Source organism: Rasamsonia byssochlamydoides, assembly GCF_041956645.1.
Source record: "Rasamsonia byssochlamydoides strain NRRL 3658 unplaced genomic scaffold VTN77scaffold_32, whole genome shotgun sequence".
NCBI classification, from domain to species: domain Eukaryota; kingdom Fungi; phylum Ascomycota; class Eurotiomycetes; order Eurotiales; family Trichocomaceae; genus Rasamsonia; species Rasamsonia byssochlamydoides.
The window spans coordinates 63089-89736 of NW_027192415.1; the positions used below are offsets into that span (position 1 = coordinate 63089).

The window sequence follows — 26648 nt, forward strand, 5'->3', positions numbered from 1 at the left end:
CATGATGGAAATCCACTGAATATTGTGTCAACCAGAAAGGATCCAACAGTTAGAGATTATCTCCTTTTGGCTAAGTGGAAGATTTCTGACATATGGGAGGCTTTTGCTCATAAGAAACCTGCCGTTCTGGTCTTTTCCCATATTCCTTATGATTCTCGTATACTAATCGTTAGCCAGTTAATATGAGTACCTTAAGACCGTAACATATTTGGTAATCACTGGTATTTTTCTCTTGCATCAGTTATGTTTATACCAACTGCAGCATACTGTGTTGTAATTTCTGCAGTTCCTGAAAGCACGCTATCAACCAGATGTTAAAGCAGTAAAACTCAAGATAAATGACTTAAGCTTCTTGCAAGACTCAAGCGAATTCTTCGAACACAAACGGACAAAAACCATCTCAACTTCAATTCACGCTTAGGCATTGCTACTCTCAGGCTTCCGACCATAGACAACGTAACTAAGAAAGTTAGATTCAGCCAGGAAATAGGCAGTGGAGGAACACCACTTACAAGTCAAACAGCGCGTGGATAGTGGGATTTCGTGCATCACTCTTGGTCTTAGCTACCAGAACGCTCACTTCCTCCTTCGACCACCCCTCATATCTTGTCAGCACCGCCATTGCGGCTGCCTCAAAACCAGTGTCTGCTTGCAGCATATTCCAAGTCCCAAGGGTTTTCTATTTTGACACAGATTAAATTAGCAACACTCGTAAATCTTGAGAAAACTGTCCCACATACATAATACTTATCTTTTGGCCAGGGTCCCATGGGGATTCGGTATTTTTGAACGTGAATGTCTTCAAAACCAGCTTCACGGAACCATTGTTCCAGACCGGGTCCTGGACTGACAACATATCCAGCCTTTGTGAAGCCCTCAGTGGTGACTTTGTAGTATTGTTCTATCGAGGTGCCTTTAGTTGAACCATCCTCAGAGTACATGTGGATATTCCAGTCCTGGAATTCAACCCAGCCACCAGGGGCAGTCCACCTATTCAAGTCAATAGAGACTCCATTAGCAAGGGAAAGGATCTTAACTTGTATGCTTGCTTCAGCAGCCGGCCCCAGTCCTTGACAGATCCTGCCAGGTAGCGGCCATGGATGAAATCAAAGCGCCTTTGATCTTCGTACACCCACTCGTCCTCGAAGTCATCCACAATGAATTTCAGATTCGGGGGAACACTATATATGTATGGTATTTTCTTTTAGTAACCTTCCAAACACAGAGAGAGGGGAACTAACAATTGCGGCTGTGTAGGGCTCAGATCAGTCCCGTAAACCTAATCAAAAAATCAGCTGAGATTCACATCGGCCACATTGAGAGGAATCTGACTTCGGCTGATTGGAACTGATCGGCTATAAGAGAAGTGATGTAAGCATAGACCAATCAAGACCATTCAGTTCAACGCCTTACCGAAGTCAATGGCCCATATTCCTGTCCCGGTTCCAAGGTCCAAGACCCGCTGCGGGGAAGATCCAATGGGAGCAAGAAATAGTCTCCTCTCCATCATCACCAACATCATTTCATGCATCATATCTAGCCGATCACATTCATCCTCATCGTTTGGGATGAGATAGCCTGTTTGTGTTACTTATAGAAACTACGATCCTTTAAGGAGAAGACTTACGGCCCTCATGAAAGGCGTGGTAGCGTCTGCCATTCTCGTGCCGATAATTCAGAACCGATGAGGTAAGAGAGGCAGTGTAGGTCGAACTAGCATCCGTCAGTTGTCTGGGTGGGCTATAATCGGGGAGGTGTTCTCAACAGTTCTCGACCGTAAGTAGAATCGTTGTCGGTTGCCTGGAAGAGAAGCTGTTAGAAACCAAGTTTCCAAATTCCGAGGGTACGGACCTCAGCGTCGACTTCAACATGGGGAAGAATTTCATCCCCAGCAGGGCCAGCAGGCTCAGCCATTCTCAAGCCTCCTCTGAGTCAACAAGAACACAGGCCTCCTACTCTAGATTATCATTAAGCCAGATGGAGAGGGCGAGCCGAGGCAGGAAGAGATGAATAGAAGATGGATAACAACGATGAGAGCCGGCCATGGCATTTATTCATTTATTACTCCGACCAAAGTGCGGAGAAGGTCTCGGGGTGGGCGACAGCATGTCAGTATCGCTTGACAGGGCTGGAAGTAGCTACGGTACTTCCGAACCGAGACTGAGTCGTTACTAGTGTACTCGGTACATACAGGAGATAGACAATTAATAGGGAGAAGACCAATGGTGACGCGAGTAATGTCTGCCGCTAGGTTCTGTGTCTTGAAAGTCTGGTGGCATCACGGATTGCAGGGGGGTATCGATGGCCCCACGCTTACGTTTCTGTCGCATCGAGGTGCAGCCAGGACATCACGACCTGGCCAACATGGGCTGAAAACGGCACTCATTGTTTCAGGGCGATGCTTGATAAGATGCAGAATATACGCATGTGCTCTTTATAAGACATACCTGAGGAAAGGAACTACACTCCTTCCCTTTTGACTTCTTCGTGACTGTCGCAACTGCCTCGGTCACTCCAATGGGACGAGGTGTCCGATTGGCGCAGACCTGCAGCATGCACATTTAGGCAAGAGCCACCCTTAAGGGTCTGTTGGATTATCACAGAGAAGTAGGTCTGGATTAGCAAGGATTTATCCATAGACCTAGCGGATAATTTTTGTTGTCTCCACTGTATACAGTCCCGCGTCAAAAGTTTCCGCCCACCCCCTTAAAATCAAAAAAACGCCTGACTAGCAAGAATATATATTTCTCTACTATTCTTACTACACATATCTAGTAAACCTAAAAACTATAAAAAATGCTAAGAAATGGCGTGGCTTTTATATAGTAATTAGTAATATAAAAAAAAATTTAATTTTAGTATTTAGTTTGCCATCCTTCAGCTGCAATAATAGCTATAATACGCCTAAGCATACATTTATTAATTGCTCAACTAAACCATCCTCTAATGCCTCCCATGCCTTACTGATTGCTTGAAATAAAGCCTTTTTAACTTCATCATTCTGAGGTAGATCCAAGAGCTCCGGATGGTGTTTATATAACCATTCCTTAATCTGAAACCAAAGGCGTTCAATAGGGTTAAGATCAGGACTATATGGTGGCCATTCTATAGTTATTATACCTATTTCTTAAAGCCATTCAAGTTTAATTGCTCCTTTATAGATAGGAGCATTATCTTATATGAAAACCAAGCCTGGTTCCCTATGAAGGGCCAAAGCCTTGCTGTCTAGAAACTAGGAGCTCATAAAAAGGATTCGCTGGGGAAGGAAGAAAGGAAGGAAGAGAGAGAAAGGCACGCGAGTTACATCAACAGGAGTCATGTGATGAACAACAAACGGACCAATCAGAAAACGAGAGCGAAGCTGAGTCAGCAATATGGGCTTAGCCCGCAACATTCCCATATAGAAAGGAGGTTTTCTTTGAGCATTAAGAGATAAAAAGCCAATATAATACTACTATAAGCACTATTAGAATCATATGGTACCCTGTTGATATCTAATCAGCCAGAACCCTAGATTACACCCTATATCATCATAGAGATATCATTGCTTTTATGGTATGTTTTAATTTTATTATGATCCTACTTTTCCTCAGGTATATAAAAGACCCATTCTTGATATTTTCCTAATCCATATTAGATGGAATACTCATCAGACTAGATTATGGTTTTCTATTAGTTAATAGTCTAATCTTTATGTTCTAAAGCCCATTCTAGTCGTTTCTTAGTATTTTCTTTAGATAAAAAAGGTTGCTTCTTTGCTAACCAGTTTTTTATACCATGGTCTTAGAGGATTCAGTAAAAGATTAATTATAAGATATTAATCTGAAGATCTTGTGCCATCTCAGCATAAGTAGCCTTAGGATTTTAACAAATATAGTGAAGAATAGCCTGTTGATCTCTTTCTAAGGTCTTTTTAGGCTGGCCAGATTATAGTAGGCTTTTTCCCTTCTATATAAGATATATCCTTTAATATAGTATATTGAACTGTTCTCTACAGCAGATTGTAATCCTTAGTAATTTGGCATGAACTTTGGCCTGCCTTATGTTGACCAATGATTTTTGCCCTTATATAGGGACTTAGCTCTGAATTTGGAACTCTATTGATAGAGATCTTGCGCAAGGGGGTTCGTGGCAGCATATAGGGGGTTTTTTGAAGAAGGCAAGTATAGATGGGGAGAGACGCGTCGCGCGACTTTTTTGGTGGGGTGGGCGGAAACTTTTGACCTAGTACTGTATATGGTAGTTTGTACCACCAGAAATAGCCCCGAACAAACGAGAAAGGAAGTTTATGATTACCTGACACAATATCAACTCGTATCAAAAATATTCTAAGTACACACCTTATAGGACAGTGCAGTTATCAGCCGGATAATTTATTTATTTCTTTTTTCTAATCAGTAATACCCAGGAGTCTCCAGTGCAGCCAGAAAATAACATCAGCCAGCGCTTAGCCTGAGGTAAGTCATGTAGTCAAATATTACTACAGTCTAGAACTTCACACCGGAACCTTGATTCCGTAATCTGAAGTAGCATGGGCAGTTTGATTCCATTCAGGACATGTTGAATATCCGACGTACTCCTAGCTTATCTGATCCGATCCCTCAGCGATAACTAACGGAAATAAATAGGACTTCTGGTTCAGCTATCTGCAACTTGATCAAATATTCAAAGGATCAGCTGGTCACTGGGTAAGCTGTTTGACGATCCGAGCCATTTCGTCCCTAGGATCAACCAGCTGCTCATCACTTATTCCAAGCAACGAGTTGTCTAGCTTCTTCCACACTGTCAAGCCGCCGAAAAACGGAAGCTGCAGAACACTCATGAACTCCTCGCGTCCATAAATTCCTTCACGGATCCTCGCCTCAGCACGCTCTTTGCTCTCTGCAATCGAAAATGCCTTCCTGGTCCATTTTTCTTGGGTGACGCGTTCCACGACGGTGACCAGCTCTCGCACGGTGGTAACACCATCTGCCACGTATAGGAGACGGTTTCTCGTCTTGGGGTATTTGGAGAGCAGGCCAATTACTGCCGCACATAGAGTCCGAATTGAGGTCGTAGAGAAGGGGTGAATTCCACCGTCAGGAAGCAGAGCCAGCTTTTGGTTGAAGTCAAGCTGGAGCATGCCCACCTTCAAAGCTGTGAAAGGTCAGTCATCAACATAAGCCATGCAAAGGGGACAGACTCACCAGACTGCAAGACAACGCCAGGATAAAGAAGGGTAAAGGAAATGGCCCCTTCTGCAGCTCGAGCAAACAGGTAATTGTGCACGGCTCGTTTGGCGCCCAAGACGCCATGAGGAGGAACGGTCGCTGGCCCAATATGACTCGGCGTCGCTGCGTTTCCCCCTGCGGTGTCCGGAGCCCATTCTGAAGGGACAAAGAGCTTCACGCCCGCTTCAATGGCCGCGCCTATCAGGGGAAGCTGGAGCTTGTCGAGCCCGCTCCCCGGTCCGAAATTTGTAAACACAACCACAGCGTCCTGCTTGCGGAGGGCATCCACCAGTGTCGAGGGACGAGCGAAGTCGACGTATACGGTCTGGATGTTGGGAGGTAATTTCCGCTCTCGATCGGCAGTGGTCTCACGGATCAACAGTTTTATGTTGAATTTGCCCGATGCAGCAACTGCCTCCAGTACCGGAAGGCCAGTCTTGCCAGTCTGTGAATGCATGAATTTCATGTTAGTTGCAGTATCGGGGGCGATTGCGTTGCTGCTCAGCTCACCCCAAACCATGCAACGTTGCGAATAGTGCTCATCTTGTCAGTCTTCCACACCCGGGAATACAGCCTGTCTGTTGGTCACCAGCGTATTGAGGATAGCCCTTGGGGCAGGATGAGAGAATTGAACTGTCCCCTATATAAATCGAGCATGCTTTCACGAAGCAATACCCCAGCCTATTTAAATCCTGGTTCTCTTGGTGTGAATCTCATCGATCAGAAATCTGAAAATGATCACTAATCAAGTATAGATATCTGCTCACTAATCATTATAATCAGAGAAAAGGCAGCCATCGAGCAAAGAGTCATGATGAGTGATCGTAATGCTTTGTTTGCCAGTCTTGTCATCCCAACAGACTATCCACCTGATGAAAAAAAAAAACGTAGATTTCCTGTTAATAAATCACCCAAATTAAATTTTATATATGCAAAAATCCTAATACGAATATTCTTAATACCATTACTTCAACAAAGAAAATGTGAATTTACTAAAAAGAACTACAGTATAAAATATATATAACTATCTCCAAGATTTTCCAACAATCTTCCATAGTTCTGTAATATACTATGATTTTAGTCTTATATATATTGCATTAATTTGACAAATTTCATTACTAAAAATATATTTTTCTTTTATCTATTGTCATATAAATTTGTTGAGCAATTTGTTGAGCAACATCATGGTCGACTTTGGCGGGAAGATGGTCTGGGAAAGCCAAGATTCTTGGCTGATATCAAAGTAGCGCCTTGGCATAGATAAAGCGTTGAGGTATTGGCTGAATTCTACACCGCCTTGAAGTATTATCGGCAATATATGAGGGCGGTAACCAATATTGACCACTCAAGTTGCCAGAATTTACTCCATACTACCACGCTAATTTGCACAAGTATCAGCCAAGATGATTCACATTTCATTCTACTCAATTGATCATAGGCTCTCTATAGTTTACTAATTTTTCAGTCCATCTTGTTGCAGGTGCTTATGCCTAGAAGCCCCGATTCGGCTGTTTTCTCTGTATTTCGAGAGTTCGAGACTAGACTCTTGTTCAGTAAGCGCCTGATCTGCAGCTGGGCGACCATCAATAATATGGCTGGCTAGAGGTCTTTGAACAGGTATGACAATAGTTACGCATCTGCACGTGCTCAAAGGCACATGACGTTGGCAGGTTGCTTAGTTGGCTATTGTGACACCAACGAGGAGGGAGTATTTAAAAAAGCAAAGTTCCTCCCTGTTTTATCAATATTCTGCAAGAACACCAGAAATGCACGCACACGTGGGAGTCCTCCAGAATACGTACCTTGGCGGAATCGAATCGAATCAACCCATTTATTGGCGTGCACTAGTTACATCATGCATGTGTAGCATTGGCCAATGGATTGGGTTACATCGTTAGATTGTTGATGTTTGTTTAATTAGACTCCAGATGAGGGCTGATCTGCCTCACGAGATCATCAGCTGAAAACCAGCATTTGGACGCCCATAGTATGTCCCTTTGTTGCTTACTACATGTCATAATTCTACTCAAGGACAACAGGACAACATGGCGGAGAGATCAGCTCAGGAAACACAGACACAGATGCCGATCCAAGAACTGGCGAGACCTCCAGCCCAGCAAGCACTAGCCAGGAATCCCCTGCAAGTAGATGTGAGCAATACATTAGCTATTGGTTGCAAGCAGACTGTGAGGAGGCTCTTTCAACGAACTAACGCAATTGAACTTTTCTAGGAACATGTCTCTGACGCAGACTCTGGTTTCAACGAGTCGTGAGTGCTTCTTCGATTCACGCGGAAATTTCTCATTTGACCAGCATCTAATAGTGGGCTGCTAACAGTCTTGCGTCTGGTAGCTACTTCACGTCCATAAGCTCCAGCATCAGAAACTACAAGTAATTTGAACCTATACCTATCTGCACTATATGATCGATATTAACAGGTTTCCGCGTGAGGGAACAGATATGAGGTGAGCACTGCCAGATATTGATAACCTGCTGATCAGGTTGCTAACGGTCCTCTAGAATGGACGTCGTTATCACGCATTCAAGGAAGGAGCATATCTAGCGGTATTTCCCCGAACAATGATCCAAGCATCAGTCGCTGACCCTACCTAGCCCAACGATGAAGAAGAGCAGGACCGGATGGACCTGGTCCATCACATCTACAATCTTCTCCTTGGAGGGCGGCTTCACCTCGCGCCCATCAAGCCAAATCCCCAGCGAGTCCTTGACCTGGGCACTGGAACAGGTATCTGGGCGATTGATTTTGCCGAGTAAGAAGTCTTTAATCTACCTTATAACTGAACATTGAAACTGACAAATTGTCCTAGCGAATACCCATCTGCAGAAGTTATTGGGACTGATTTAAGCCCTATCCAACCCAAGTGGTAGCAACTGTCGACACCTCTCATTCATTTGACTCGACACTGACAACGATAGGGTCCCACCGAACTGTATCTTTGAAATCGATGATTTCGAGTCGGAGTGGGTGTATTCCCGCCCATTTGACTACATCCACCTCCGAGAGCTAGAGGGGTGTATGAGTGACGACGACCGGTTATTCCGACAAGCATTCCACCACCTGAAGTCAGGGGGTTACATCGAGCTCCAGGCTGTCAGTCCATACCTCGTGTCTGACGACGATACCGCTGAAAAAGCGGTCAACGTTCAGCTCTGGATAAAGACTCTCCGTGAAGGGGGGATCAAATTCGGCAAACCATTTGACAACGTCACCAAATGGAAAGACAAGTTGGAAAAGGCAGGATTTGTTGATGTGAAGGAGACAATATACAAGGTTAGTTGCCACCAAACCAGTCAATCTTTAAATGGAGAATGAGGCTGAAACTGATAGTGCAGCTGCCGATTGGACCATGGCCCAAGGATCCAAAGCTCAAGGAGATTGGCAGGTATCAGTTTGTCGGCGAGCTTCAAGCGGTTGAGACCTATACGCCAGCTCTATTCTCGCGCGTCCTTGGCTGGACCCACGAGGAAATCCAAGTGCTGATGGTCAAGGTGAAGAAGGAGCTGGCGGATCCGGCGTATCATCTGTATCTTCCGACTCATTTCATTTATGGACGGAAGCCGTAGTCGGATGGATGGTAAGGCTGGCACGAGCACCGTCTTGTTTTAGTTTTTCTTTCTTTCTTTACTCCCTTTTCTTCCACGAAGCCATCGATATCCTGGACAAAATGCGCAATTTACAGTACAAATTTCTTTTTTTTTTTCCCACTCTATTATCGCAACTCAGAAATCTTCCCCTCAGCTAAAAAGAGTGTCATGACATCTGCCTTTTAGCCGTAGGATCTTTTCTGGTTGACCGCTATTTTGTCTCAGCCGTCCTTTTCTTCGAATTCCTATGCAGATCACAACGCAGTGGGTAGTCGGACATTAAAAGGATCCAATTGGTATAGTTAGTGTTTAAACAGTGATTGCTGCCTCGCTGTTTATACTTGCTACCCAATGGCCATTGGGGTTTCCAGCATGGCTGAACTCTTGTCACTTCTATTGATTATGGACGATTCTCCTCAAGATGTCATATACCCGTCTGTCTAAATATGGGATCCTCTCTTTGTTGAGCATCCTTTGACAGCTTCCGCCATTTGTATAACTCTGCCGTTCACCCGTTTCGATGCATGGCAATGATAAATGATGTCATCTTTGCCAGGTAATATAACACGAATAGCATGGATATCTCCAGTCGAGGAAAGGAGTTGGTGTTCTCTGCTGTAGTTCCCTAGCCATTAATATCGCCCATGTATCTTTGGCATTCCCTTCTGCAGACAGATAACTTAAACCGCCACATCTGCGGTCTTCTCGTTGACAGCCCCCGAGTCCGTGTTTTCGATTTCAACGGTGGACGGCTTAGGACGGTCCACGCCACGGACCAAATCCGCATGCTCGAGCTTCAGCTCCTGGAAGCGTTTTTCGGTATCCCAGACCCAGATGGTCTTGCTGGCGAAGAGAAGGTCAATCTGGACGGCACAGACAATTAGTACATACCAAACCCTGCCGAGCGTGAGACAGCAGCATACCTCTTCCAGAGTCCGGCAACTTGTCTCCGGATACACGCCATAGACGATGACGATGGCGAGCAGATTAAACACGGCATGGATGTAGAATGCATTCGGGCCCAGACTGCCAAACATTTTTGGCGCTGCGAGTGACACTGACCCGCATCCAAGACTCCAGCCTGAAGAAAAGAAAAAGGACGTAAGTACAGGTCTTTACTAGCTTCGGAGATACTCACCAACAATACCAAAGGCATTTCCCTTCGCTCGAATCGCGAGAGGGAAGATTTCGGCTGGATCTGTAGAAAGAAGGTTGAGTTAGTATCGCAAATAAATAATTAGTGAGATACGTACAAATCCATGGCACGCTCAGCCAGGTTGCCTGAAACAGACACGGATTAGTTTGATATCGTCCCATAGCAGCTTAGATCAACATACAGCAAATACGAAATTGTAGACAAAGACAAACGCCCCAGCAGCCGCCCCTATCGTCGTACTGTGCTTGTCGGCGCCAACCTTGGACAGCGCTCCAAGGATGAAGAACGCCAGGCTTTGGCCAGCTCCTCCAACCATCAGGACGTTGCGCCGTCCAAACCGGTCGATGGTGAAAATCGCCAGGATGCAGGAGACCATGGTTACCACGTTCGCAAAGCCCGTCAGAAAGTCCGCCTGGTAGAAGATTAGCTTGATGACACCCCGTATATATTGAACTTACCTTTTCTGCACTGAATCCAGCAATTTTGAACAATGTCGGAGCATAGACAACTACACTGGTGACTCCGGTCCTGCCCTGGTTAGAGGTATGCAAGAAGGGATATGTTGGTAACAACTCACCACGCTTGCATCACTTGCAGCCATGCCGCCAGGAATGTGCGCCGTCCCAGATGAAGTTCGCCGCTCTTGTAGCCGGTGACCATGTGGAAGAAGTTTTTGACTGGGTATTCCGCCTCAAGTTCTACATATTCATCAGCACGCAGCTTTGAATGAGGGCAATTGAACTGACCGACAGCAGCGATGATTTCCTCGTATTCGGCAATGACGTCTGGATGGTTGATATCACCTCTCGCACGGAAGATGGCCAGAGTCTTTCGTCCTCGTTCGCGTTTTCCATTGGCGATGTCCCACCTACACGAATTGCACGTTAGCCTAGAGGGGGGAAAAAAAGCCAAGATAATATGTATCGACTGGACAAATGCACTTACCGCGGACTTTCCGGCATGACAAACATCATGAGCATGAGGATCAGCAAGAATCTGTAACCAGTTAGAACAGCTGAAGCCGAAGACTGCACAATTTCAGAGCCTACATCATCTGGAAACCGAGAGGAACTATTACCGTCAGCATAACGACTTTTAGATCCGTAGTTCGAATCACTCACACCGCCACCGGACTTGCGTGTGGCCATTGTTGATGAACGAGAGGAGGTATTCAAGCCAGTCTGGCATCAAGTCAGAACTAGCAATGCATCAACGTCAGAGGATCCTACTCACAGGCAGTAGAAATTCCGGCAAAATTCACGACCATCTCAAAGGCCATCACCATGCCGCGGACATTGTGGGCCACGAGTTCGGAACTCCAGACGGGAATGACGGCGCTGATGATGCCCGTTCCCACGCCGGCAATGATGCGGGCGCAGAGCATCCAGTTCGCATTCTGCGCGGCGACCTGCAGCGACGAGCCCAGAAGTCCCCAGAACCCGCCGAAGACGATGGCCTTTCTTCTTCCGATCCGGTCAGACACGGCGCCGCCTCTATAGTCTCGTCAGAGAACAACCCTTCGAAGGCAATTCAATTGGCAGAAAAGAAGCGACACGACATACAAAAGCGCGCCGACAAGCGTGCCCAGATAGTAGATCGCCACGAGACCACCTTGCTTCAGCGGCAAGGTGATTGTTCCCGTTGCGCCGTCGCCGATTTTCATCAGGTCCTGAAGACATGTCAATAAACAAAGACTGGGGACTGTCGAGGTTGGAGACATACAATATACGAAGGGCTAATATTGACGCCCGACATCACACCCTGGTCGTAGCCTTCAAAGACAATGCCCAGTCCTGCAACGAGGCAGACGCTGGACAAGCAGTCTATGCCGTCAGATCGCAATCGCTTTTTATTAGAAGATAAAGCACTCTCAGATCGTGAGCAACTTACGCAAAGACCATATTTCTTCCGTATAGCGGCATCTTGAAGCGACTTTCAGTGTGACAGAGAAGTTGAATTCAACTGGGCTCTCTATCCACACTCTGTAGTAAACACGTTAAAATATTCCATCCACAGTCCGCTATATCTATACTAGATACAACGGATTGTTATTCTCCGCATCATCACCCCATTGGGGTTAATACCGCCACAGAGAGGTAGGTATGGTATTGATCACGGATAGAGGTGCCGTTCTAGGAAGGATGCTTCCGAAAGACAACGGCTGGGCTGCTATTGAATGAGGCTGGTCGTAATTATGGCACGTATTAAATCAGAGCACCACTGCGGACGAGGGACCAGACCTATAGCGAAGCAATTACCTTTGTCCGGTCATGAAATGAATAACATCCACCCCCCTCATCAAGACCCATCGACAGCTTTCAAATTAATTCCTTGGCCCCGGTACTATCATCATCAGGCTGTAAGCAGACTTAGCCCCGGCAGATATCCGACACCAGCACACCGTTCCCCGGAGATGATGCGGATGCTGACCTAGTTAAAGCGGGGTAAAGCAGCTTCCAGTCTTCCCCCAGATGCACGGATTGTTTAGTTCAGCTGGGGGAAATATGGAATTGGAGTACCCCGGGTTTACCCATGGGGTATCTACTCCGTACTTCGATTTGTCGTCGTCGTCATCATCATCGGACTTATCGCCGATCAAGATTTCTTGCAGGGATGGAGAGGAATGGAGAAATTCTGGTAGGGCAAGCCTGGGGTAAATAAGCAGGGAATTAATTAATGATCCAACAAACTGAACTGACATCAATAGGGATAGATATCCCACGTGACCAGTTTAGTTACTTCCTGACGCGTCCTCTTATCTTCTTCAGTAATTAATCATTAGCTCTCTATTGAGAAAGACAAGGGATCCTCAATCGTCATTGTACGATGTCATATTGTCTTTCGAGTTTTCCGAGTGACACTTTCGACAAGATTTCCTCTCCTCGCCAACAGTATAGATAGCGTTGTGAAAGTAAATATCTACACTGGCTAGATAGCTCAGCCTCACCACTCTCCATCTCATATTATATGATTAGAGTTTAACAGACTCCTTTGTACTCCCGTTCTCGACATTATCTCTCTCCGCCTTCGCAGCCTCGATGACCTCCTTCATATCAACTGCAAGACTCTGCATCCCGCGAATCATCTGGCGATCGCTGTGGCTGGAAGAAAGAACACTCTGAAAGAAAGGATCGGTCTCGAGGCAGGTGTCCGGGTCGTTCTCGAAGAGCCGGCGGATGTTGGCCTGCGTTGTAGGGTCCACAACTTTGAGGAAGATGTCACGGCGGAGCTCGGCGTATTTGTCGAGGACTGCATCTGGCACATTGTCTTTGAGAACGGCGATCAGGCAGTCGCTCAGTGCCCCGGCGTCAAGCAGGCCGCCAGTCAGGCCCAGGCTAGTGAGAATCATATCGTATCAATTATCTGTGATAAATCAACTGCAGGAGGAGGGCGTGTAAACTTACCCACCAAACGGGTTACAGACATGCGCAGCATCGCCCGCCAGCAGGACACGGCCCACGCGAAAGGTCGTGCTGCAGCGTTGGTGGATGCGGTAGGGCGAAAACATCTTCAGATCGTACTGCAGCGGGCGTGGGCCCGGAAAGAGCGCCTCGTATTTCATCGGCAGCCGCTCGCGAAGCTGCTCCATGGTCAGGTTCACTTCTTCGCCGTACGAAACCCGCCAGAGGCCTTGGTTGTTGAGCTTTGCAATCACGGCATAGTGATCAGGATGGCTGGACATAGTCAATATGCGAATAAATAAAGACAGGGAAAAGGAGAATTCAATTCCAGAGACTCTGGGAAGGGGCATACACAATGTTATTCCCCGTGCTGTATCCATATTTCTCGAATGGATACACCACGTTGGTAGCCACAATCTGCCGGTCCCAGGTGAAGCCTTCGAAGGGGATGTTCAGATGCCTTCGGACAAAACTCCTGGCTCCGTCTGCACCGACAACGTACTGGGCACGAAGCCTCTGTTCGCGCTTCGCGTCGCCGTCGCTGACCTCCGCCGTCGCCGTCACACCATCCTCGTCTTGCTCGATCTTGGTCGCACGATGTGAAAAGAGCACTCTGGCGAGCGGAGTCTCACCGGAGGACTCTTGCTGAAAGGCATTCTGGATCACTTCTGCCAGCTCGTGCTGCCCCAGGATGAGATTCTCGTACGGCTCCTCGTCGTCCGGGATTCGTTCCAACTCGACGATGACTTCACCATTGATTTTGCGCCACGCGATGCTCGTGCCTGAAGAGCCCATGGCGCGACAGGCGTCGGGAATGCCGGCCCGGTCGAGCTCGCGCACGGCGACGGGCATGTATACAGCTGCGCGCGGTGAGTTTTCGACCGCAGGCAGCATCTCGAGAACCGTCGTCGGGATGCCAGCGCGCACCAGACGCAAGCCCACCAGAAGGCCGACTGGACCGGCGCCGATCTATCGACATATCAAAGAACTGTGAGCATGATTGTGTTGAGACCATTAGAACAGGAACTGACTGTATCGTACGACAATGACCGTTGCCTTGGTGTCGACTTCGTCCACTGACATAATGGTAGCAACCCGGTGAAGTGAGAAGGTAATTCACCCTGACCTAGTTCTTTTCTCAATCTAGTAGAATTCCTTAAAGAGAACATTTCTGCTGTTCTAATCCTGCGGTAAGAAGCAATAATTTATTGATTAAACAACTGGATAAATGCAAGAGAGGCGCAACGAGAATGTGGGGCAGTGCCCTGGTCTATTAGGTAGTGTTGAAGCTTCCATATCAGTTAGGATGTTAATGGTAATGCTAGAGGCTTTAGCATGTAGGCTCCCAGGGCACTGAGGCAGGCTTCTCATTCGTTTTTTTTTTTTTTTTTGNGGCAAGAGAATTGACAGCGTAGCGCCTAAAAACTGGGGCTCAGAAATAACTATACCGTGGGGATGATGATGTGGGGTACTTACTAGGAGTTATATGATGGTGACTTTCTCCAATCTAAGCTTGGACCCCACATGAAATGGCTGTCAGACATGATTGATGTAATTAATAGATCAAACAAATGCTCACGTGAGGCATAGGTTGACAGAGAGGTCCTAGATGAAGAGACAGGAGGGAAGAGAGGAAGAAGCAGAGCATTCTTTGCAGGTACCTAGTTATAATGAGATATGGATGTCGGTGTCGCCTTTTAGATTAATAGTATGCTTGCTGTCACCTCTAGTTCTCATGGATATCATTAGCATAAAATTCAACATCAAAAGGGCTGAGACAGAGACGCACCTCATCAAACAAATAGAAAATCTCGACTGTCATGACGGCTGCTCCATTCTCTCGGCCCTTTCTCACCTATCTTCTTGCCGAAGATTCTTGTATCTGTCAGCCTCTATAATGAAAAGATCCAACAGCTAAAGAGTAGTGATTTAGCTGACATTGTTGTGTATCGATATTAAGATATTAGGACGGGTTAGAGTGTCTGCTGTTGGGACAACTAAAATCATTATAGGAATGCTCACGACTAAATGACTGCCAGGCCTGAGAGGCAAACTAAAGATTTCGAACAGTGGGAAACTCGATTGCAAATGTAGAATATTGATCATCAAACTTGTCTTAGAACCTCATTCGTCTGCGCATCGCGATCGAGAGCGATGAGGGCCAGCAGAAGAATGAACAGGAATACCACGCTGAAGAGAAGAACAACAAAGAGATGCATGGAAAATCAAGGGTAGCAGCATGGCGAGAATAGATAAAACAGGAAACCAGGACAATCGTTGGATATGGAGGAAAGCAAAGAAGAAAGCCGAAGTCACCTACTGTCATATGATCTGCACCTGCCTTTTCTGCCTGCCTTCAAGAGCACTGACACAGTGGACAAAGATAGGTAGGCATCTAACATTGAATGACATGGTGGTGGAACCGCTGTCATGATCTTCAAGGTTGCTGATCTGATCTAGCGTTACCCCTCGCCGTGTCACTCGCTAACCTGCATGTTTGTTTGAAACCGATTTGATGATAGGACAACATCTCTATACAATCCACAGCACTACATGCATGCCGGCATATTTCCCGGACTCCGAACCCAGTCATGAGTAATACATGCATGGAAGATGACTAAGGTGGGCATTTTGAATCACGTCGATTGAGAGCTCTTTTTCTTGTGTGACTGACAACTCACTGCGGTAATATTTGACATTGCCATCCATCTTGCCATATAACATTCATCAAAGGGCCCATCGTATAGGTCATTGCTCTTCCTTTTTTTTTTTGTCCCAACTCAACAATGTCAGAACAGCCCCTCTTCCCCCACCCCCGACGCGTCGTGACTGGCCACGACGCCGACAGAAACGCCATCTTTGTCGCCGACAGCCAGATCCCGTGTGTGCCGACACCTGCGAACTGCAACTTCGCCGTCCTGTGGGAGACGCACCGGTTTCCGGCGTCGAACGACGGGTGGGAAGATCCGATCTTGCAGAAGACGAAGTCGTTGGCAAATCCGAATGGGATCGTGTTGCGGGTGGTGGATTTCAAGCCTAATACGAAGACGGTACGCCACACCTACCTAACATTATATTTGGACTTTTGTCGCTTTGTGCGTTAGTATGAATATTTGGCTGACGAGACATGTCTAGGTGTTCCACCGCACCGAATCGCTGGACTTTGGTATCGTTGTAGAGGGGGAGATCACTTGGTAAGTTTAATTAATTTGTCCTAAAAGATTACTAAGAATTACTGATCTTGCTAATAATGCAACGCAGCTACCTAGACAACGGAGTAGAACTCGACTTCAAAAGAGGCGACGTCTGCATCCAGCGTGGCACAATCCACGGATGGGAGAACAAGACCGACAAGCCGGCCCGAGTGTATTTTGTGCTGTCTGGTAAGTGGATGTTTTGCTGTAGTATCATGTTGCTGGGAGTAATGGAAATAATATAATGGATCCTGACTTGGTCATATGAAATAGCTGCGGAGCCCGTCAAGATCGGAGACAAGGTCCTAGGAACTACGGGCTTTGAGGACAAGGATGTTGAATCGGGAGGGAAATAAACAAATAGCCCTGGATCAGGTATCTCTCAGATGACATACGTATCACAGTTAAGTCACGTTTTTTCGTTCTACCGTCAAGTCAAGAGTAGTATTCAAACAAGATATGAAATGAAGATCTGTATACAACAGAAAAAAAAAAGGCTTCCGTAAGAATGAACATAATTTCAGTCCTGACGTTGAACCTGTCCCGTTGAATACATCCTAATAGCCGTATAATAATCGGATGAAAGAAAATGATGGCCTTTTCAGAGCTAAATACAGATACCTACCTAGACAAACGATGGAGAGTCAAGCAGGTCGTCCAAATTCATTTCCTGTTCTAGGGCAGGAGTAACGCCGCCCTTAAAACACTCCTGTGCCAAGGCAGGGTGAGGCAAGGCTGCGGCACGCTGAAGGCAGTGCTGAGGTGCAGGTGCAATTATTTCAGACCCCCAATTTTCCAGGAATATGGCAACGGCTACTACTGCCCAGGCGATTTCGTGAAGTATGGGGACGGAGTCATATCAAGATGTATGGCGCAGATGACAAGGTTATAATACCAGGGTGAGTACCCGAGACAGCAGTAGAAGTTTATATAGAGGTTTATTTGGTGAAACGAATCGTAGGGCGAATCTTTCAAGAGATTTATTTCACCAATCGACGAGATCGGTACTATACGATCACGGCTCCAGAGATATCAGACTACTTATTCTCGATTCAGAAAGTGATGTGTAGTCTGAGTGATAATTTGGTGCCCTCCTCGGGCCAGGTTTCGTGCTGAAGTGGCCGTCAAGAAATCCCTGTCCGTCGCCAACAGATAATCGGAAGGACTTCACACCAACGGCGAGAAGGATTCTTGGAGAAAGAGCATGTTTCAAACCATGACACCCGAATCTATCCCCTGGTTCAATTCACTCCTCTGATCGGCTTCGACGACTCCACAAACACCTCTATTCTCACCTGCTCGGTGGACATTTACGACGGTGTATTTCTCATTGGCACCAATTTTACGCTCTGCGTCGCAACAAGGGACAATAATCACAGCTGCCTCCGGCATGGACGTATCACGCGAAGGGCTTCTGGGTGGGAGGATTGGAGAAAGACCACAGATTTAACAATCATAGGCAACAGGTCCCATGACTTGGACCTGGAGGTGGACTTGCTTATCATGACGAAATCCTCGACACTGCAAGACAAGATGGATGACGAGAGGAGTTACCTGCTTCAGTGGGCGACTTTCTTGGGTTATCTATTACAGGAATCCAATAGACTATTTAACGGGTAAAAGAAATTTCGACTCTTTGAAATAGATTTGGGAACTTGTTGCCGAGTCCGGCAACGCTCAGTGGGGAATTACTAGAAAGAGAAAGAATGAAGCCGTTCAGATCTCTCTATATTGAACCTCTCTAACTAGACGACCTGGTTGTGTGGAAGGAGGTAGGNACGCACGGGCCAACGGAGCTGACTAAGCGTGTGGCCGGCAAGCCGGCTGCACCGAGAGAACTATATAAATCTAAAAATTACCATGATTGGCTGATTCTGGCATAGAGAGTGGTGACTAAACATTGACTAAGCTATCAATCACAGCGACCAATAAAAATAATCCAGCGGAGTACTCTGTACTTTGCTGTCTTGGTTAGCGCCAAGGATCCACCTGACATCACCGGTTCAACTCCGCAGACATCACAATGAAGATACTCTATATTGGGGTAAGTATCTGCTGACAACCATGCAATATGTAACTCACTAATCCAGAGCAGATCTTGCAAAATGCAAGCAAACCAGCAGTGGAGCTCTGCGCCGAGCGTGAGCTCAACAGCTTCTCCCGCTTTACTCGCGGTAGCATCAGCGAATTCATGACGATGTTCAGCAAGACAGTGGCGGAGCGAACAAGACCAGGTCAGAGACAGGATATCGAAGAGAAAGGTAAGTCCACTTGAATCTCAAGCCAAAAACAGCAACCAACGGCATGCTAATAGGCGAACAGAAACCATAGACTTCACATTCCACGTCTACGCGCATACCAAAGGCATTGCCGGCGTTATCATCAGTGACAACGAATACCCGTCCTTGGCAGCACATCAAATCCTCTCCAAGGTGCTTGACGAGTTCTTATCCCAGCATCCCACAGCAGGGGCGACTTCAACCAATCCTGTTTCATTTCCCGCCTTAACGACGTACATAACAAAGTATCAAGACCCAGAGCAGATAGACAGCATCATCAAGATACAAAAGGAGCTTGACGAGACAAAGATCGTACTACACAAGACTATCGAGAGTGTAAGCTTTTTGGTCAACACTTACTGATCCCTAGCTGGCTAACTCGATCAAAGGTTCTCCAAAGAGGGGAGAAGCTCGATGACCTAATTTCAAAGAGTGAGGGGTTGAGCGCGCAGAGCAAGATGTTCTATACGTCAGCAAGAAGCCAAAATTCATGCTGTGTGGTCATGTAGGAAATATTACGCCACACGAGCACGAAGCTGAATATGGAGGTTTTAATATGTTTCTATGACATTCGTCTATCGAGGCTTGCTCTAGTTCTCTCACTAAATCGTAGTTTTAGGGTCCTTGACCATTCTCCAGTGCAGAAAACCCCGCAACGTAACTCCAATATTGGACCTAGGTTCATGATGCAAACAAAGATTGGTGCAATCTTGGCACCCAGACTCGCAGAAAATTGTAACTTTTTGTATACAAATTCTTTGACTTTAAAACATGGATTATTTTGAGGGGAAGGATGTGGAAACAGGAGGGAAATAAGTGACCCTTGATAGGTATCTCTCCGATGGTGTATATGTAACAGTTAAGCCACTTTTTTGTTTGTATCGTTGGAAAAGACTTGTTGAATCTACCCTTTCCAGGAGCTCGGATATCAATGATTCACCACATACATAGATTGCATGTACCCAATTCATGGGGCATCAATAGAACTTCGTATTAGGAGGAAGACCCTGATGTTGGTCCTCTTGCTGATAGCCTCTGTTAGATTTGTTTCATTGTAAAGATGGTCGGGTTAAACAAACCAAAAGTTCACCAAAGTTTTCAACAAGCCAGACCTCATATTTGCTGTATTCTTCCTCTCTGGGACCCATTGATTCCTTGTTGGGAAAGATAGTTGCAACATCAAAATCTATCCATAGTACCCTTTCTGGTTCTCCAGGCACAAGAAGGATATTTTTTTTGGACATATATCATGATGATGGATGAGAGCATTGTGAATTTCTTTGATTCCATTGATTGCTTTCTGAAAGCGTTGATCCGAATAATTTACACAATTCAGCTTCTCTGCGTCTGGGAAGTATTCAAGAAAAATTGCTCTTGGATTATGCTGGTCATTACGGAAATGGTCAAGGTGTGGTTGGAGCTTGGTCGGATCGAGTCGATCGATATACCCATAGTATCGTGGAACGAACCCACGCTCACATACGCCAAAGAGGCGGAGGTTTCTGTAGGCCTGCAATTCGCAGCGGAAACGGTTCAGAACGCGGCCTTTCTTGCTAAACCCAGGGTCACCATTGTCATGAAACTGCGACGTCAGTGTTGTCTTGGTAAAGATGTTATTCGATACTCACAACTTTCATCGCATAGCATGTGCCATTAATCTCTATCTCGAAGATCGACGAAGCATTTGAACGCCTGATCTCTCTGTTGACACATATAGATTCAGGGTCAATAGGCAATAAGTCGGTTGGATATTTAGAACTCATCGTTGTTGTGGTTGACAGAAAATCTTTGGAGTACAGAGTCCATGTGCGTACCTCATATTAATCTATTGATTTGCCATCCTATTACTCCACGGGTCCACCTGTATGGAATCGCGTTCTTGGCCGTGGATAAAGTGCCCACAGTGCCCCGTGCCCCGATTAAGCGTATCCCAACCAGCCAATCCAAAACTGTGACAATAACACAATACTGTGAGGATACACCTAAAGCTTAAACTAATCTCCATTCAGGCTAATCTGATACCACCTGAGGCTCTCGGGGAATTCCTATGGAGTAATTACTCCGTACTTACGCAGATCTGTGGATGGACCTACTGTCTACTTTTTCTCCATTGAACCAATAAGAGGCTGATTAGCACCAACATGCACTATATTTACCTACATAAGGCACCTAGGGTCCTAGGCAGCTACCTAACAGAGTATTACCCCATGCTGTGACCCCGTGAGGCTCAGCAAGAGAGATAGATATCTTGGCGATGGTCTAATATTATAACTAGTTGGGTTTAATAATAACAGTCCCTGGGCCTCTTTCCAACGGTATTTTCGAACATTCCCTTTCCCCTTTTCCTGCTTTGCTCTTTTGACTCATTCGTATTCAATTCAATACCCCTCCAAAGATTATGATTATGATTGTAATTATAATTAATCGATGTCGATGACCTATCAAATTCCACATCCTTTGCTTGACAACACGATCGCGACATAACAATAACAATAACAATAACAATAACAATAACAACACGTGAACAATGCTGTTTCCCACATCTCCTCTGCCCTCAATCCTCGGTATTTTACCGTATCTTCTCCTCCTCCTTCATCTGGATACCACCGCTGCAGCAGATGCAGGCGCGACAATCGCTCTTCCGTCCAGAAGAGACACAACTGGTAACGGCGGCGGCGGCGACGCGGCTACTTCCTCCACACCCGTGTTTGTGTGGATAGCAGTGGGCGTGGCCCTGCTGCTGGTCGGAGGAGGTCTGCTCGGCTTTGCGGGTTGGTGGTGGTATTTGCGGAGACGGGCGAGGAGGATAGCAAACGGGATGATGCCGCCCATCTCATCGTCGTCGGCGGCCGCCGCAACTGCGAATGCGAATGCGAATGCAGGAGGAGAGAGCAGTACCGGTCCCAGTCATGGTCATGGACTGAGGGAGTATTATGCTCCGACACGGCCTGGGGTGACGGAATATTATACGCCGACGCTGCGGCAGACTGCTCAATAGCTCGAATCGATGCATCAGACAGGTATCACGATAACGATACGATACGAGGGAAAATCAATTGGAAGGGAGGGTTGGTTCGAAATGATCTCCAATGTGCGTTCTTTTTCTCATATCAGATGACCCGTTAGCTGATATAGAGTCATGTATGGGGATCTTTGATCATACTTGGTTCCACTGATTGATCTCTAAATTCATCAAATTATCTATTCTACAAATGAACAATATTGAAGACCCTTACACACAAAAAAATACAAGAAAATAAAAAACACGGCAGCTAATGCAGATCATGGAAAATCATCACTCAATCCCCATTTCCTCTCACCACTTGTTGTTGAACACCTTCCCGTTGACAATGTTGACCAGCTCCCTCACAGGCGACAGATGATCCCGGCCCGCACCAAACTGCATCCCGTGTCGCATGACCTTGCGGTAGTTCTTGCCCGGAGACACCTTGCCCAGCACATACTCCTGGCGAGTCTCAACGCGCGTCGGCACCGGGATCGATCGCCCCACGATGGCCTCCATGCCCTGCCAGGCAAAAGTGATGGCCTCCTTGGCGCCCGCGGGAATGCCAGCCTCGTCCAGCATCATGATCTTCGTGTTCGGGTAGTGCTGCTGGATGTACTTTGTGATGTTGGGGTTGTAGGCTCCGCCGCCGCACATGAAGATCTCGGCAATTTCCATGTCCTTGGGCGCATAGCGCTTGTAGTGGTCGACGATGGCCTGGGCGGTGATGCGCGTGACCGTGGCCACGACGTCGTCCGGCGTCAGCCCCTTCGCCTCCGCCTTCTTGATCAGTTCAAATGCCAGCGTGTCACGGAACACCTCCCGTCCGGTCGTCTTGGGCGGGTCCAGCTTGAAGTATTTGTGCTGGAGGAACTCATCCACCAGCTCCTGGTCGACCTTACCGCGAGCGCCCATCTCGCCGTCCTTGTCGTACTCCCGCTCTCCGTTGGTGTAGTACCGCACCACGGCGTCGATGAAGACGTTTCCGGGGCCGGTGTCGAAGTCGTAGCACTCGTCGATCCCGCCAGCATTGTCCGGGGGGATGAAGCACACGTTGGCAATGCCGCCGATGTTCTGGCACGCGCGGAGCTTGGTCGGGTGGTGCAAGACCAGGGCATCGAAGAAGGCAATCAACGGAGCGCCCTGTCGGCCGGCAGCCTGGTCGCTGACACGGAAGTCGGTGACGGCGGTGATCCCCGTGCGCGACGCCAGGATCGCCCCCTCTGCCATGGTAAGGGCGCTCTTCACCTCGCCGGGTTCCGGCATGGACAGCAGCCAGATGGTCTGTCCGTGAGAGCCTATGACATCAATGCTGTTGATGTCGACATTGTACTCTTTGCAGAACTCCTTCACTGCCGCAGCGAACGTCTCGCCCAGGATGACGTTGACCTCGGAGAGCTCTGACGGGGAGGTCTTGTTGTGCAGGATGATGTTCATGACGCGCTTCTTGATGGTCTGCTCCAGAGGGACTTCGCCATACTATAATCAATCAACAGTCAGCTATCTAGAGCTGGGAGTGATAAGATTTACTTGACAGGAGCAATACCTTCAGAAGCTCGAATTGCATTGGAGACTCGGGAGTCTCTTGGCGGAAGTGGCACAGCGCACAGTCAATTGCATCCTGTCTCGTATCAGCCAGCTGTTTGATTCTTTGCAAAGCACATCTGATGAACTTCACTCACCATCGACGTTCCGCTGTTCAGACCCAGGACAGTCAAGTCCAAGGCCGCCCCGTGGGTGCCATTTGTAACACCGTTTGTTGCTGCCATTGTGAACTGTCTTCGCGTGGATTCCGCTTCTCGAAGGTATGTACTGATTATGTTACACCTGACACAGATCCTGTCGGAATGTCTCCAAAGCTGACAGAATTGCAAGTCCCTTCATCGCGACAACGAGGAGGAGGACAATTAATAAATCTTCGGCACGCCAACCGGTGAGAAACCCCCAGAACCCGAAATGGCGGCGCATTGCGCCGCAATTGAAGCCGACTCCATAGCGGATATTCTGTTTTGCCTACACGGCCCTGTTTTTTTTTTCACGGTCCCATGATCTCGCCAGACACTGTCTGGCCGTCTCCGCGACGCTGAACCACTTGCCCGATTGGTCGAGGGCGGGCCCCGGACAGGCAGAGAGGAGAGGGCGGAAAGCGGCAGAACGGTTATAGAGAAGGCTAAATGGCTACACGGCAAAACGCCTAAATGCTTGAAAGGCCCTTCCGCCCCGCCCGCGGCTGCGCACGAGCGCCTAAACGGCTAAATGGCGTCGCGTGCCAAGCTCTCCGCGACGAATCTCTCCACAGAACCACACCGCTGGGCCCTGTTCCCCATGGAGAGCCTCATTTAGGTGTACCATACCCTACCCCGGCTGTCAGCGTGACACTGAAATAACGTTCGACCGGCATTGGCACGGACCGATGGAGAGTCTTTCTAGAAGCCCTTCTTTCATATTTATATATCATGATACTGTCCTCCCCAGTCTTGATTTCGGGTCCTGAGTACATGGTCAGGATTTGATTCTCAATATACTGGGGAGGATCACTTTTTTTTCTTTCTTTTTTTTCGAGCCCTCCTGAACATCTATAGTCGACATGGGCTACCTCACTTTCTGGAAGAGGCTTTCGCCTCGTCAGCTCAATGTTGCCATTCAGACGTTCTCCCTGATCTCCATTTTCTTTGAAGGATATGACCAGGGTGTCATGGGAGGCGTGAATGCCTCCCCTCGATATGTCTCGGAGGTGGGCATTGGCCTGCCAGATGGCACAGTGACCAACCAGACGCATCAGGGAGGCATCGTCAGCGTCTACTACTTGGGAGCCATCTTTGGCTGTTTTGCCGGTGGATGGCTAGCGGACCGGATCGGTCGTATCAATGGTCTCTTGATTGGGTCTCTGTTTGCTCTGGTGGGAGGTGCTCTGCAGGCTGCCACTCAGAGCTCGGACTTTATCTTGGTGGCTCGAGTGGTGACCGGTATTGGCACGGGAGGTGTGTATATAGGTCGTCTGGTGTGAACTGAGAGTCATCTAACGGAATTTAATTGAATTGAATAGCTCTGACGGGTATCACGCCGGTCCTGGTATCTGAGACTTCATCTGCAGACCATCGCGGAGGATTCCTGGGATATGTCTTTATTGCCAACTGTAAGTGCCGGCTGGTTGATCAGTTTTTTTTTGGGAATTGTCCTAAATGCAGGTTTTCCACAGACCTGGGTATTTCGATTGCGTACTGGCTCTCATTTGGCTTGGCCTTCATCAATGATGGCTACTCCGACATCAGGTGGAGATTCCTGCTTGCCTTCCAGTGCATTCCAGCCCTGGTGTTGGCCTTCTTCATCAAGATGCTCCCCGACAGCCCGCGGTACCTGGCGTCTGTCGGACGCAACGAAGAAGCGCGCGACCTGCTGCAGCGCGTTCGGGGACACAAGTGGACCCCGGAACAGATCGACAGAGAGTATCTGGAGATCATCACGATTGCCATGGACAGCAAGCCGAGTTCCCCCGTCCAATTCGTCAAGATCCTGCTTGGACGGAGTGGGAGGCCGGGAGCCCACCTGGGTCGTCGAGCATGGCTGTGCATGTTCCTCCAGATTATGGCGTCCTGGACCGGCATCACTGCTGTGACCGCTTATTCTCCCGTTCTCCTTCGCAGTGCCGGGTATAGTGAACTGACGCAGAACGGTCTGGCTGGTGGACTCAACACGATCGGAATTGTTGGTACGATCATCAGTGCCCAGATCGTTGACCGGCTGGGACGACGCATCTGTTTGATGGGAGGCGCGGGTGCGCTGGCAGCAGTTAACTTGATTGTAAAGCCTATATTTGTGCATCCTACCTCAGGCGCCAGCAACTGACACGTGACGCAGGCCGGAGCGCTTTACGAAGGGGCAAGACAGCATCCTGACAAGGCCAAAAGCTTTGCACCGGTATGTCCTCATTTCTGTAGTCTTCATTAGGGGCATGCATTGCTGACAGATATCTTGCGTTTCAAAGGCTGCTGTCACCATGCTCTTCCTGTTCAACCTCGCGTACGCCGCCACCTGGGGAACGGTCGCCTTCCTCGTGCCGACGGAAATCTTCCCCTCGGATCTGCGCGCTCAAGGGAACGGATTCGGGATTACAGGCTGGGCTCTCGGCGTGGGCATGACGACGTTGGTTAACCCGATCATGTTCAGCACGATGGAGGTAAGTACGATGGAGACACGCGCGTCGTCCCTCCTGCATGCAAACTAAATTACTAATCCCACCTTGTCTTCATCGTAGAACCGCACATACTTCCTCTTCTTCGGTCTCAACCTCCTCTGGATCCCGATCATCTTCCTCTTCTACCCGGAAACCTGCGGTCGATCGTTGGAATCCATCGAGGCCCTCTTCTCCACGCCGAGTCCCTTGTCCTGGAAGATGGAGAGGGCCTACCAGCTCCATGGCGACGTATTGGCCGAACGAGGTGTCAAACAGTCTGACGACGACGGCGATGACAAGGCAGCAGAGAGAGCAGACTCGCGCCACGAAGAAACGGTCTAACAAGGTGCCTCCTCGCCTCCTCTACTACGAAGAAAAAAGAAATACGCATGCGCCTGTATTTATATCACATATACATATATCTGTGTATAAAAGCTAAGAAGTCTTGATTTGCTCAAGTGACTGCAATAGAAAATACCGAGGATTACCAAAAATAAATGCCTATTACCGGGCCTTTTGCGGCCTCAGTCCTTCCTACTATACAGGTTTCGTTCTTTCCCTCCCAGAGGTGCGCTTCCTACCTATATTGTCAATTAATGATAGAATAAAAGATTAGAGAGATGT

General features: G+C 47.7%; 10 protein-coding genes across 10 annotated transcripts; 5 read left to right on the forward strand and 5 right to left on the reverse strand.

The window, feature by feature from the left end:
• Positions 1-417: 417 nt before the first annotated feature.
• Positions 418-1914, reverse strand: VTN77DRAFT_4616 (uncharacterized protein; the record flags this gene model as incomplete). Its single annotated transcript, XM_069420695.1, has 10 exons — positions 418-460; positions 513-679; positions 741-990; positions 1038-1181; positions 1242-1279; positions 1333-1355; positions 1414-1578; positions 1628-1713; positions 1766-1800; positions 1852-1914. The coding sequence occupies 10 exons, from the start codon at positions 1912-1914 to the stop codon at positions 418-420; spliced, it is 1014 nt and encodes a 337-aa protein (XP_069277578.1).
• A 2767-nt stretch (positions 1915-4681) lies between these two features.
• Positions 4682-5753, reverse strand: VTN77DRAFT_4617 (uncharacterized protein; the record flags this gene model as incomplete). Its single annotated transcript, XM_069420696.1, has 3 exons — positions 4682-5136; positions 5187-5655; positions 5721-5753. 3 exons carry the CDS (start codon positions 5751-5753, stop codon positions 4682-4684), a joined length of 957 nt encoding a protein of 318 aa, XP_069277579.1.
• A 1502-nt stretch (positions 5754-7255) lies between these two features.
• VTN77DRAFT_4618 (uncharacterized protein) lies at positions 7256-8795 on the forward strand (the record flags this gene model as incomplete). The annotated part of the gene is made up of 9 exons (XM_069420697.1): positions 7256-7360; positions 7442-7479; positions 7548-7601; positions 7669-7675; positions 7731-7775; positions 7824-7981; positions 8039-8095; positions 8148-8502; positions 8565-8795. 9 exons carry the CDS (start codon positions 7256-7258, stop codon positions 8793-8795), a joined length of 1050 nt encoding a protein of 349 aa, XP_069277580.1.
• A 701-nt stretch (positions 8796-9496) lies between these two features.
• VTN77DRAFT_4619 (uncharacterized protein) lies at positions 9497-11894 on the reverse strand (the record flags this gene model as incomplete). The annotated part of the gene is made up of 15 exons (XM_069420698.1): positions 9497-9679; positions 9740-9897; positions 9955-10008; positions 10070-10097; positions 10154-10384; positions 10431-10500; positions 10550-10670; positions 10719-10840; positions 10918-10968; positions 11022-11043; positions 11094-11153; positions 11206-11465; positions 11535-11641; positions 11695-11782; positions 11863-11894. The coding sequence occupies 15 exons, from the start codon at positions 11892-11894 to the stop codon at positions 9497-9499; spliced, it is 1587 nt and encodes a 528-aa protein (XP_069277581.1).
• Positions 11895-12943: 1049 nt separating this feature from the next.
• On the reverse strand, positions 12944-14542 carry VTN77DRAFT_4620 (uncharacterized protein; the record flags this gene model as incomplete). Its single annotated transcript, XM_069420700.1, has 4 exons — positions 12944-13307; positions 13377-13646; positions 13726-14342; positions 14405-14542. The coding sequence occupies 4 exons, from the start codon at positions 14540-14542 to the stop codon at positions 12944-12946; spliced, it is 1389 nt and encodes a 462-aa protein (XP_069277582.1).
• A 1617-nt stretch (positions 14543-16159) lies between these two features.
• Positions 16160-16923, forward strand: VTN77DRAFT_4621 (uncharacterized protein; the record flags this gene model as incomplete). The annotated part of the gene is made up of 4 exons (XM_069420701.1): positions 16160-16423; positions 16509-16567; positions 16635-16756; positions 16841-16923. The coding sequence occupies 4 exons, from the start codon at positions 16160-16162 to the stop codon at positions 16921-16923; spliced, it is 528 nt and encodes a 175-aa protein (XP_069277583.1).
• A 1667-nt stretch (positions 16924-18590) lies between these two features.
• On the forward strand, positions 18591-19355 carry VTN77DRAFT_4622 (uncharacterized protein; the record flags this gene model as incomplete). The annotated part of the gene is made up of 4 exons (XM_069420702.1): positions 18591-18611; positions 18663-18828; positions 18890-19182; positions 19236-19355. 4 exons carry the CDS (start codon positions 18591-18593, stop codon positions 19353-19355), a joined length of 600 nt encoding a protein of 199 aa, XP_069277584.1.
• A 677-nt stretch (positions 19356-20032) lies between these two features.
• VTN77DRAFT_4623 (uncharacterized protein) lies at positions 20033-20609 on the reverse strand (the record flags this gene model as incomplete). Its single annotated transcript, XM_069420703.1, has 2 exons — positions 20033-20428; positions 20475-20609. 2 exons carry the CDS (start codon positions 20607-20609, stop codon positions 20033-20035), a joined length of 531 nt encoding a protein of 176 aa, XP_069277585.1.
• A 764-nt stretch (positions 20610-21373) lies between these two features.
• Positions 21374-21844, forward strand: VTN77DRAFT_4624 (uncharacterized protein; the record flags this gene model as incomplete). The annotated part of the gene is made up of 1 exon (XM_069420704.1): positions 21374-21844. One exon carries the CDS (start codon positions 21374-21376, stop codon positions 21842-21844), a length of 471 nt encoding a protein of 156 aa, XP_069277586.1.
• Positions 21845-24437: 2593 nt separating this feature from the next.
• Positions 24438-26366, forward strand: VTN77DRAFT_4625 (uncharacterized protein; the record flags this gene model as incomplete). Its single annotated transcript, XM_069420705.1, has 6 exons — positions 24438-24831; positions 24897-24986; positions 25050-25651; positions 25709-25768; positions 25836-26027; positions 26106-26366. 6 exons carry the CDS (start codon positions 24438-24440, stop codon positions 26364-26366), a joined length of 1599 nt encoding a protein of 532 aa, XP_069277587.1.
• Positions 26367-26648: the final 282 nt, after the last annotated feature.